The sequence below is a fragment of the Triticum aestivum genome, chromosome 2D (genome assembly GCF_018294505.1).
Source record: "Triticum aestivum cultivar Chinese Spring chromosome 2D, IWGSC CS RefSeq v2.1, whole genome shotgun sequence".
Classification (NCBI taxonomy): domain Eukaryota; kingdom Viridiplantae; phylum Streptophyta; class Magnoliopsida; order Poales; family Poaceae; genus Triticum; species Triticum aestivum.
Window position 1 is genome coordinate 515,200,131 of NC_057799.1, and position 11,413 is coordinate 515,211,543.

Below are 11,413 nucleotides of genomic sequence, written 5' to 3' on the forward strand. Positions count from 1 at the left end.
GTTCTTAAATTTAGATAAAAATATTTAAAAAATTTAATAGTATTCATGAGAATGTTATTTTTTATAATGTTTTTAGAGAATTAGTAAAAACTAAAATTAAGGAAAGTAAAGCAGGAAAAAGATTAAGAGCGGTAGAGAAAAGAACAGAGAAGAACGAGCCAGAAACAGAAAGAAAAACGCTTGGGCCAGCCCACAAAGTCACACCCCAGCGTGATTTATGCGGAGCATAGGAGATTCCTTCCACCCCTACAGCACGGGAAGACTGCCGCCTCCGAACCTAGGCCCTAAACCCCAGCACCCGCCGTCGCTCGCCGCCATGGCCGACGCCGCCGAGCAGTCCCAGTACGGCGAGCGCCTACCGCATAGCGCACCCGTCGTATCCCGGCGCACCTACACCCCGTACCAGCCTGAGGGCCTCAACCTCCCCTCGTACCAAGCGATCTACGATCTGCCGACCTCGCCGGAGGTCCTCTTCCCGGAGGAGAACCGCACCTGGGGCAGAAACCTCACGCTATACCCCGGCTGTGGGTACCTCGCCGGTGCCGCGGCGGGGGCCGCCACGGGGTTCAAGCGCGCGGTGGCGGAGGCGGAGCGCGGCGAGTCGTTCAAGCTGCGCACCAGCCGCGTGCTCAACCACTGCGGCTCCGTGGGACGGAGGTACGGCAACCATGTCGCCTTGATCGGGCTGCTCTTCGCGGGGACCGAGTGCGCCGTGGGCAATCTTCGCGACGCTGACGACTGGCGCAACATCATCGCCGCAGGGTTTGGAACCGGCATGCTCTACCGTGCACCTTCGGGCCCGCGATCCGCCATCGTTGGTGCCGCAGTCGGGGGCCTCATGGCTGCTGCCGCCGTCGCAGGGAACCAGGTGTTCAAGAGAAACGACCGTACCCCGCCCTTCTAAATCGGAGCACTCGTTAGTAAGTTTCGATCTACTGGGTTGGTGGAGTTAGCAGTAGTGGTATTTCAGGTGAAGATCTTATAGTGGTTATATATATGAGTGTTATCAATATTAACAAGCTTTGTTGGTGATGGGTAGAGCACTGGAGTGCGATCTGTCGAATTAGCTCAACATGGAAATGCTTAGAAGTTATTGCCTTTTGTCTGAATCTTCAGAATCATGCCTGTTATGATGATTGGCGATGCTATGTTGCTATTTAGACTATGGATTACTTCAATGTGAGATATGTGATGCAAAATTATGTCATGATCTATGTTTGGTTTGTTCGTATGATGCATTTTGGGTCCTAATGGAAGTGTATCTGCCTGGCTGTATTGTTTTTGCAAGTAACTGTATGTTCAGTGTTGTTTGCATTGAATTTGATCCTCATGTTGCTCTTCTTTGTGTGGATAACCTGTCCAAATATCAACTGTTGTATCCAGTTTTACTCTTGCCTAGGCGCCAGTTGCATTATGCCATCAATGTCCAAGGCAAGACATACTGAATTGCTGCAAGATTTGGATATTAGGTCTTAGTAAGATGTATTAAGAATGACTATGAGTTGCTGCCTCTTGTTTGGAGCTTCAGAAAGGTTGTTCTTTGTTTGGTTTCTTCGTATGATGCATTTTGGTTGCTACTGGAAGTGATCGATTGGTGTGTATCTGCCTAGCTATATTGTTTCTGCAAGTAACAGAATATTCAGTGTTGTTTGCGTTGAAGTTGATCCTCATGTTGCTTCCCTTTGTATGGATAACCTGTAATATCAACTGTTATATCCAGTTTTACTCTTACCTAGGCGCTGGTTGCATAATGCCATCAATGGTCAAGGCAAGACATACTGAATTGCTGCAAGATTTGGATATTAGCTCATTAGTAAGATGTATTAAGAATGACTATAAGTTGTTGCCTCTTGTTTGGAGCTTCAGACTCAAGGTCAAGGTTGTTATGGTGATACTCCCTCTGTAAAGAACATAAGAGCGTTTAGGTCACTATAAAGTAGTGATCTAAACGCTTTTATATTTCTTTACGGAGGGAGTACTATATTGCCATATATATTATGGTTACTGCGATTGTGGTATATGGATGCATAATGTGCCCCTGCCATTTAGTGTCTTCAAATATTCTGCATCTTTTGGTTACTACTGAAAGTGTTTGTTTAGTGTGGCTATTAGCAGCATTTTTTTTGTCCAAAGGACTCTGTTCTGTATTGCTTTTCAAAGTAATGATATGTGATGTTTAAGTTTCCTAGAAATAAAATGGTAGTAGCCATGATACCAAACCAAATTATGCTGCTTTGATAATTTTGGTTACTCTTGATTTTGGCACAAGTGATCATCTCAAAATTTTGGCACCAGGCTTTGATAATTTTGCAGCAATGACATGTTAATATGATAGTTGGATATGATGTCTGAATACTAAATTAAAGTAACAACTTTAACTTTTCAAGGGAATGTAACAAATTCTGCACTTGAGTTTGTGATATCTACCGGTCCTTGTTAGTTAGATTGTTAGAAGTTCCAAGTTCTATAGTTCTGGATGCTGACGTTAGGCTTGGTTTTCTCAAGGCAGAAGTGACATTATTAATTATCTCACGTCCTCCCCAACTCATTTTGTTTAATCAAATAATGATTAGTCCTGATAAAATTTCGGCTATGGTTTGGCGCAGTAGGATGTGTGGTATGTGATGCATAACATGTATTTGCCCTAGCGCTTAGTGACTTCAATTATGCTGCGTTTTGGTGGCTACTCAAAAGTGTTTGATTATATAGTGTTACTATTCATCACCCAGGATGCAGAATAAGTTATTCTTCACCCGAGGTAATCTTACGATCACTTCCTAAATAAATTACGTTTAGAATATAAATAGTTACATGCACATTAATTCAATATGTAAAATTTGGTCTAAAAAAAGTTATAAGGTCAGAAAAATCACATTTTATGTATGTTTTACAATATGTTTTTACATTTGTAATTTTATGTAACATAAAATATTTTTTACGGCGAGTACATATTTTTTTACGTTCTTTTTTTATGTATGAAATAAGACAAAATTTACAAAACGTAAAAATACGGTGCATTGATGTCAAAATAGAGAGGGGGTGAAGAATAACTATTCCTCACCCAGGGTGACGAATAGCGCGACTTTAGTGTGGCTATTTAGTATATAAAGCAGAAGCTCTCTGTTCTTTATTGCTTTTTATAACTTTGTAAGTGAGATATGTGATGTTATTCCTTGCTGTGTGGGTAAGTTGTCTGAACGTGAACTGTTCATAGCAATGATACCAAACCAAAAATCCTTGATTTGGCACCAGGGCAATCAAGTTCTGGTCGGAGCAAGAATATAGAGTTTGCATTATTGGTGTCATTTTGATAATTGTACAGCAATGGACATGTTAATATGATATACTAGTTGAATACTTTTTTTTGCTGGGTATCTGAATGCTAAAGTAGAGCAAGAACTTTTATCTTTCAGTAAAGTGCACTTTTCGTTCCTCAACTTATCGCGAAGTGTGTTTTCGTCCCTCAACTTTTTTGGGTGCAACCTTCATCCTTTAATTCTCAATACCTGGTATATTTAGTCTATTCCTTGGTCAAACCCGGTTTAGCTGATGGTCAAAGCGGTATTGGAACTTGACATAGGTCGCTGGTGACCAAGCTATGGTCTAGAGGGTGTGCAAGGCTTGCCTAAGCATGAGCATACGCTTGGCAGCAAAGATGGTGCCGCCGTTTGTTGGAAATCCTCACCGGAGCAAAGCCTATGTTCCAATACCCCTTTGACCACGAGCTAAACCGGGTTTGACCAAGGAATACCGCTATGAGGGACTAAATCTACCCGGCATAAGTTGAGGGACAAAGATTGCACTGAAAAAAAGTTCAGGGACGAAGGACACGCGTCATGATAAGTTGAGGGACATAAAATGCACTTTACTCTTTATTCTTTTCAATGGAATGTTACAAATTCTTCAAAGCGTTGAGTTACTGATATCCCCTGGCCCCAGTCAGTTTGATCGTTGAAAGTTGAAGTTCAATAGTTCTGGATGCATACATTAGGCTTGATTTTCTCATGACAGAAGTAGACATTGTTAATCGTCTTGCACCCTCCCCAACTCATTTTGTTCAAACGAACAGTAATAAGGCCTGATAGATTTCTGTTATAATGTGTTATTTCAATTTCGGCTGCGATTCTTGTAAGCTACTGTTTGGTGTTAGATTTTCTATGCTCTGGCTTTCTGGGCAATACAGGAGAACAAGTGATGTCTACTTGCAATTGCCTTCCGAACCTTCGGCGCCCTTTCAAATCTCATCAGAACATGCATTGCCATCTGAAAATCTGGTGTAAATCTAACTTCTTTTGGTCCAGTGTACAAAAGACTAGCATTTCAGTTGTTGCCCTTTTGTTCACGTGGTGCTAATTGTATGTCAAGGCTTTCCTTCCAACAACGTAATTTTGGATCCAACATTGTGCTTGTTGTCTTGCCAAAAAGATAGTTTAGGATGTGCTTACTGATTGTATGATGCATAGCTGAGTTTGCTAAAAAAAAGGAAAATTATTACACAGCTTATTAGTACCATTTGTCCTCTCGCCAAAAAAAAAGTTTGGGATGTACGATGCACAGCCTATTTTCTGGAGATCAAAGGATGTAGTAGATTAATTTAAGAGAGAGAAACATGTACACCTGAATTTTTCGTTGATCCAAATTATAATGATGTAAATTTATAACAATAATATGAACAACGTACATAAACAACAGCTAGCTGCACAAATTATGCTATCCGCTTATGCTAGTTGTATCTAAAATCTGTAAGATCTTGGGCACCGGGAATCCTGATTGCACCACAAACGATCTCGTTCTCCAAGCGCCTCACAGGTCACAGGTGACGACACAAGAATGCATCAGTATAGTTTGTCAAATTTCATACAGTTGCACCAAACGGAAGAAAGAAAGAAAAATGTACTCAAAGGGTTAACCGGTAGTTGGAAAGACAACATACGTGATTCACTAGAGAAATGGGGATTGGTGTCTGCTGAAGACCGAGTATTGATTCTGGTACAGAGAAGAATAACAAAGACTAACTAGTGAGGAATTAATCAGAAAAGCTCCACTTTGACTTTGTGCTGGAAGATACACGCCTCCTCCTAGATATGCCATCTATAAAAAGGAAGGATGCTGCTGCCATTGCACACCTCAACACACAGGCAACTCAAAAATGGCGCCGGTGAAGGTGTTCGGGTCGGCCGCGTTCACGAACGTGGCCCGCGTGCTGGTGTGCCTGGAGGAGGTCGGTGCGGACTACGAGGTTGTCAACATCGACTTCCTGGCCAAGGAACACAAGAAACCCGAGCACCTCGCCCGAAACGTAAGGCGCATGTTTTGATTTCATATACCAGTAGAATTTTTGGAAGCTTTTCGACTAATCTTGTCGATTGGCCTATGTTTGTGCATTCTTGCAGCCATTTGGTGAAATCCCAGCTTTTCAAGATGGAGACCTCGTGCTCTTTGGTAAACCTTACTTGCCGTGTAACAACAATTCAATCTCATTAACCTTTGTAGTATCATGTTTACATGTGACGATCGAACGTAATCCCTTGTTTCTTTTTCTACATCCACAGAGTCCCGTGCCATCGCCAAATACATTCTCCGCAAATACAGGACGGGCGAAGTCGACATGCTGAGAGAAAGCAACCCGGAAGAAGCGGCTACGGCGGACGTCTGGGCGAGGTCGAGGCGCACCAGTACAGCAAAGCAGTCGCGCCTATCGTCTACGAGTGCATCGTGTACCCCACGGCCTACGGCATACCGACGAACCAGAAGGTCGTGGACGAGAGCGTGGAGAAGCTGAAGGAGGTGCTTGAGATCTACGAAGGCCGTCTGTCGAAGCATGAGTACCTGGCGGGAAGCTTCATTAGCGTCGCGGACCTCAACCATTTCCCCTTCACGTTCCGCTTCATGGAAACTCCGTATGCGTCCGTGTTCGACTCGTTCCCTTCCGTGAAAGCGTGGTGGGAAAAGCTCCTGTTGAGGCCTTCCGTGAAGAAGATCAGCGCCGACATGCAGAAGAGGGTCTAATCCCCCTGATTCTGAGACTCCATTTTCATATTCATGTAAAAAAAACGTTGGTCGATGATGTAACCATGATTGAGTAATAAAGGTTGCGTGATAGTAAGATTTTAAAAAGAGCAATGTATGTTTCTGGTCCCTCCAAGTTCCTAAAGTATACAGACGGTCCCTTCAGAATTTGTGGGGTCATTTGGCCCCTCAAGTCTCATAATCAAAGGCATTTGATCCAAAACTAGAAATGTTAAAAACAAATGCTGACTTGTCACTGGTTTTCTCTTTGCTTCTCCCTCCCCCTCTTTCTCTCTCTCTCTCTCACACACACACGCGCGCGCGCGTCGGAAGCAGCCACGCAAGCTCGCCTGCACCAAGCACACACACACACACACACGCGCACGTCGGAAGCAGCCACGCAAGCTCGCCTGCACCAAGCACACACAACTAGCACCCAGTCTGTGCCAGGAGTGACGGTGGCGGTGCAGGGCCTGTTTGTGCCGACGGTGAAAGGTGTAGGGGAGGTTGGGGGTTAATTAAGCAGGGCGCGTCGGCCGTGGACTTGGCGCCATTTGACATAGGTATGAGAGAGAGGGGGGAGAAGCAGAGAGAAAACTAGTGAGACGTCAACTGTTTTATTCACATTTTTTTGTTTTGGACCAAATGTCTTCGATTTTGAGACTTGAGAGACCAAATGTCGTCCAAAAATTCTTAAGTGACTAAATTTATACTTTTAGAAAACTTAAAGGACCAAAAACATAATTTTCTCTTTAAAAAAGTAGAGAAAGAACTTTGTTCCCTACGGGATGTACCAGTATTCTAGCTCGTGATTACCGTAGAAAACTTTGTTCCCTACGGGACGAGTACCTGGCGGATGTTTACTGGGGAGTTACCCGAGCGAACGATTTGTTCCCTACGGGATGGAGGATCGACCGGAGACATCCTACATGACGAATTGTGTGTCGTATAGCACCAGGATGCACAGGGCAGCCAACTGGGTCGGTCCATTGGAACGCAAGCCTACTAATGCAACGCTGCATTGATTGATTTCAGATCATGAGAGATGTACCATTTCTCACAGAGAGAGAGAGAGAGAGAGAGAGAGAGAGAGAGATGTACCAGTATTCTAGCTCGTGATTACTGTAGCTAGCTCACAATGTTGCAGATTGTAGTACTGTAGCTCGTAAATATATTGTAGTGCTTTATTGTTGCAGGCGATTCAAATTATTGTATACGAAATTTGAAAACGAGTGTTATTGTTTCAAAATTCTTAACAAATTTTGAAATCTCAAACATTTTTTTAATACCTGAATAAAATTTTGGACTTACCATCATTTTTTAAATTTTACAACATTTATTGAAAATTGTGAAAATTTTATGAAAACGTGATTTTTTTTAAAAGTGAGAACATTTTGGAAAATGAAGAATATCTGAAAATGTTAACAAATTTGAAATTAATAAAATTTATTTGAATTTTTTAATATTTACTGAAAATTATAAACAAATTTTGAAATTTCAAAAAAAATTAAACATGAGAAGTTTTTAAAAAATGAAAAGAATTAAAAAATATAATAAATTCTGAACATTATTCTTAAGGATGCAAACAAAATATGAAAAACATGAACAAAATTTTGGTATTATGATCATTTCTTAATTTATTAAAAAGGTACAAAACAGAAAAAGGAAACCGAAAAACTAGTAAAAATAACAGAAAAAAGAAACAAAAAAAAAGTCAACCGCAAAAAAAACGAAAAAAAAACTGACTTCGAACCTATACGACACATCTGCGTTCCGCAATAGTGGGATGGCCCATTGTGCTCACTGGTGCCATTCTCCTGTGCGACGCCCCAACTGTTTGATGTAGAATGCGTTAAATAGCTAATTCTGATCGAGCGAACCATCTAGATACCTTTTTTTTAGGGGTACCATCTAGATACCTTTGATCGTTCGCTACAAGCGATGGTTCGCCTAACCTCTGGCCTAAAAATAAAGCAGCGCGAGACAAAACGAGCTAGGTCCAATTAACCGCTTTTTCTAAATAAAAAATGCCATCAAAGAAACATAAAAAAAATACGGTACAGAAAGCGCCAAAATGTGCTTAATTTAGACATAACGAAATAAATTGCATCGATGTAAATATAAAAAACAGATAATAGAATTGCCATCTCAATAGGAAAATGCCACCTATATGAAATTGCCATGACAAAAAAATCATATATGTAACGTGAAATTGCTATGCTACATATAAAAAGAATATTCCTGGTATGATCAATGAATTTGTCACGGTGTATACAATAAATTTGCCATGGTACAATACATAAAAAACATATGCATGAAAAAATTGCCTTGGTATTTGTACAACAAAACATGCATAGTTAAAATTTGCCATGGTCCATGGCAACTTTTGATGCAAAATGTTCCATAGATCATGTGAAACTTAGCCAAAAAGTTGTACCCTGTAATTAATGATCTTTTAATTATATAATACATGACAAATTGTTTGAAATTTTGTAAATGATCACATGTCAACTTGTTGGAAAAAGTTTAGCTTATCACAATGGTAAATTTTGTAATCATCGTAGTTGGAAAAACATTATCTACAATTTTCCATGGGGACATTTCCAAATATTCATGCAAATAACTATTTTCAAAACATTGCCATGTGTACAAACACAAAAAAATCTTAGAACTTGCCATGAACCATGATGGAACATTTGCTATGGTCCATCACCCACTACAATGCCCCCTCCCACCCCCCAAAAAATAATTTTTTTGCCATGATATATAAATAAAATAAATAGAAATTTGCCATGTTATCTTTAATAAACCCGCCATAGTGTATATAATAATTTTGGCATGATATATGAAGAAAATAAATAGAAATTTGCCATGTTATCTTTAATAAACCCGTCATAGTGTATACAATAATTTTGCCATGGACACATACCAAATTTGTGATCGCACATAAAATAAGAATTGCCATGTTATGTTAAATGAACTTGCCATAGTGTATATAATAGATTTGCTATAACTATTTTCAAAAAATTGCCATGTCTAGGACACCAAAAGGCTCACGAGGAAAATATTATTATTATTTTGCGAGAAAATTCTGACCTTTTTATTTTTAATCATTGCAGTACAACAAACACCAAAAATAATAAAAATTATATTTAGATTCGTAGACCATCTAGTGACAACTACAAGCATGGAAGCGAGCCAAAGGCAAGCCGCCATCATCACCCCTCCCTCGCCGAAGCCGGGCAAAATTTATCGTGGTAGACGGTTGGGAAGTCGTCATGCTACGGCCCCATGAGACCAGCGCACCAGAACAGCAACCGCCGCTGATGAAGAGAAGCGTAGATTGGAAGGATCCACCCAGAAGACACACGAACGTAGACTGGATCCGAGCAGATCCAGCAAAGACAACCACCAACTCAATCCTACGAGATCCGTCGGAGACACACCTCCACACGCCCTTCGACAATGCTAGACACACCACCGGGACAAGCGCTAGGCGAGGAGACCTTATTCCATCTTTAGGGAGCCGCCGACGTCTCGCCTTCATGAGCAGGACACAAACCCTGACCAAACTTACAGAGACATCCAAAAACAGAGCCCTCCCGCAGGTAAGAGCCAGGATCCACTGCGCTCCCATGACCCTCAAGGCCACAGAAGACTAGGCAGATCGACGACGCCGTCGGCTGGAGGCAGAAACTAGCCACCTTTTCCAAGGAGAAGACACAAGGGAGGAGAGACCCATCTCTCTTCCACAAGGCAACTATTATGATCATGGCAATTGTTAAAAAAATTGTATTGGACACATGGCAATTAAGCTAATTTTGTTGTTTCCTAAGAAAGAAATCATGGCAAATTTGCAGTGGGGATGCATCTGAACTTGCCATCATAAAAAAATATGGCAAGTTGAAGCACATAAGCTAATTTCAACCCTTTGTATGAGGACCCAAACAGAATGAACGAATGTTGCGATGGACGTGCTTTGCGCCCTGCTCTAAGATTTTTCTGTTTTCTTAGAACCTGGCGCCCTGCTCTAAGATTCATGCAACCCATCTGAGAGAGAGAGAGAGAGAGAGAGAGAGAGAGAGAGAGAGAGAGAGAGAGAGAGAGGCCGAAAAAACTGATGTGAGCTAGATAATGTTTCCAAAAAAACCTACAGAGGGCACAAGCCTCCGGCTCGATGTGCAAGTCTCAATTCTTGATGCGAACCAACCTGTGGTTTGATAGTTAGGAAGACAGTGGTATTTCTCAGCCCATCAGAATTTAAGTCCTGGTGCTCGTATTATTTCTAAATTTATTTTTAAATTTTCGGCAATGCACGTTTAGTGGGATGAGACATTCTCGTTGGCTACGAGGCTACTGTGGTGACTTGTTCAATCTCAAGATGATATGCCGGCTCTGTTTTCTTAGAGGTGCTCATAGAGGCAGGGTTTGTGCGTGTGTTCATGGGATGGGTGTATCCGTGTATATGAGCGCCTGCGAACGTACTTTTTTTTTAAGTCTCATTTCTTGATACAGCACTCGATCTATTTATCTTTCTTCTTACTGATCGGCCCGGCAGCGAGGCCAGTGGATTCAGAGCGCGATCCCTCATCACTTCCTAACTTTTTCATTTTTCTTTTTCGAGGTATTTTTTTTAATTGAATTCGGTGCACGTCTTGCAATTACTCCACGTCTGTTTGCACGACTGCCTCTCGCGTCCCAAATCTGGCTTCACGTGCACCGGTGACGCCGCACGCGCCGCATGCAGCGGAAGGCTGGAACCGCGACGGCGACCGCCCCACCCGAAGCGAAAACGTACCGGCGCCGCCGTCCAAGTGGTGATCATGACCCATCATAGGCACGCGCCGGCACGATGCGACCCCGCCAGCACGGAGCCACGGCGTGCCGGCCGGCCTCCTTCCGGCCTCGTCCTCGTCAGCCCGTCCCGTCCATCGCCAGTCGACCAGCGCGCGCGTGCGGGCTTCCTGGGTTTTGCCGTTTCGTTGTAGAACTGCAAAGCGATTTGGCACGACGCGATTCGACCGGCAAGCCTCAGTTTTCTCATCGTCTCGGCTAGTTTCTCCATGATTACTTTTACTCGGCGACAAGAAACCAACCCAGTGTCAAGGTGTGTGTATGTGTTCATGTTAGAGCATCTCCAGCCGTTGAGCCCCTCAGGAGGCATTTTTTTCGCCTCCTGAGGGGCTGCCCGCGAGAACTTTAGCCCGGGGGTGAAAGAATATCCAGTCGTTGCCCCCACCCCACCCCCCAACGCACGTACCCGGGGCGAGCAGGCAGCGCGCGCGAGAGGAGCAGGCAGCGCAGCGAGGCCGGCCGGGCGAGGCGGCGAGCGGGCGGAGCCGGCACGCGGGCGCACCCACTTCTGGCCATACTTGGCGACGCAGTACGCACCGTCACCGGCAAG

General features: G+C 42.9%; 1 protein-coding gene and 1 pseudogene across 1 annotated transcript; both read left to right on the forward strand.

The window, feature by feature from the left end:
* The first annotated feature begins 225 nt into the window (after positions 1-225).
* On the forward strand, positions 226-1,228 carry LOC123049733 (mitochondrial import inner membrane translocase subunit TIM23-3-like). Its single transcript, XM_044472618.1, has one exon. It carries the CDS (start codon positions 317-319, stop codon positions 902-904), a length of 588 nt encoding a protein of 195 aa, XP_044328553.1. The 5' UTR covers positions 226-316; the 3' UTR covers positions 905-1,228.
* Positions 1,229-5,149: 3,921 nt separating this feature from the next.
* On the forward strand, positions 5,150-6,009 carry LOC123049734 (probable glutathione S-transferase GSTF1; annotated as a pseudogene).
* Positions 6,010-11,413: the final 5,404 nt, after the last annotated feature.

Coding starts and splice junctions, on each gene's coding strand:
- LOC123049733 (XM_044472618.1), top strand. CDS start 317: ATGGCCGACGCCGCCGAGCAGTCCCAGTACGGCGAGCGCCTACCGCAT.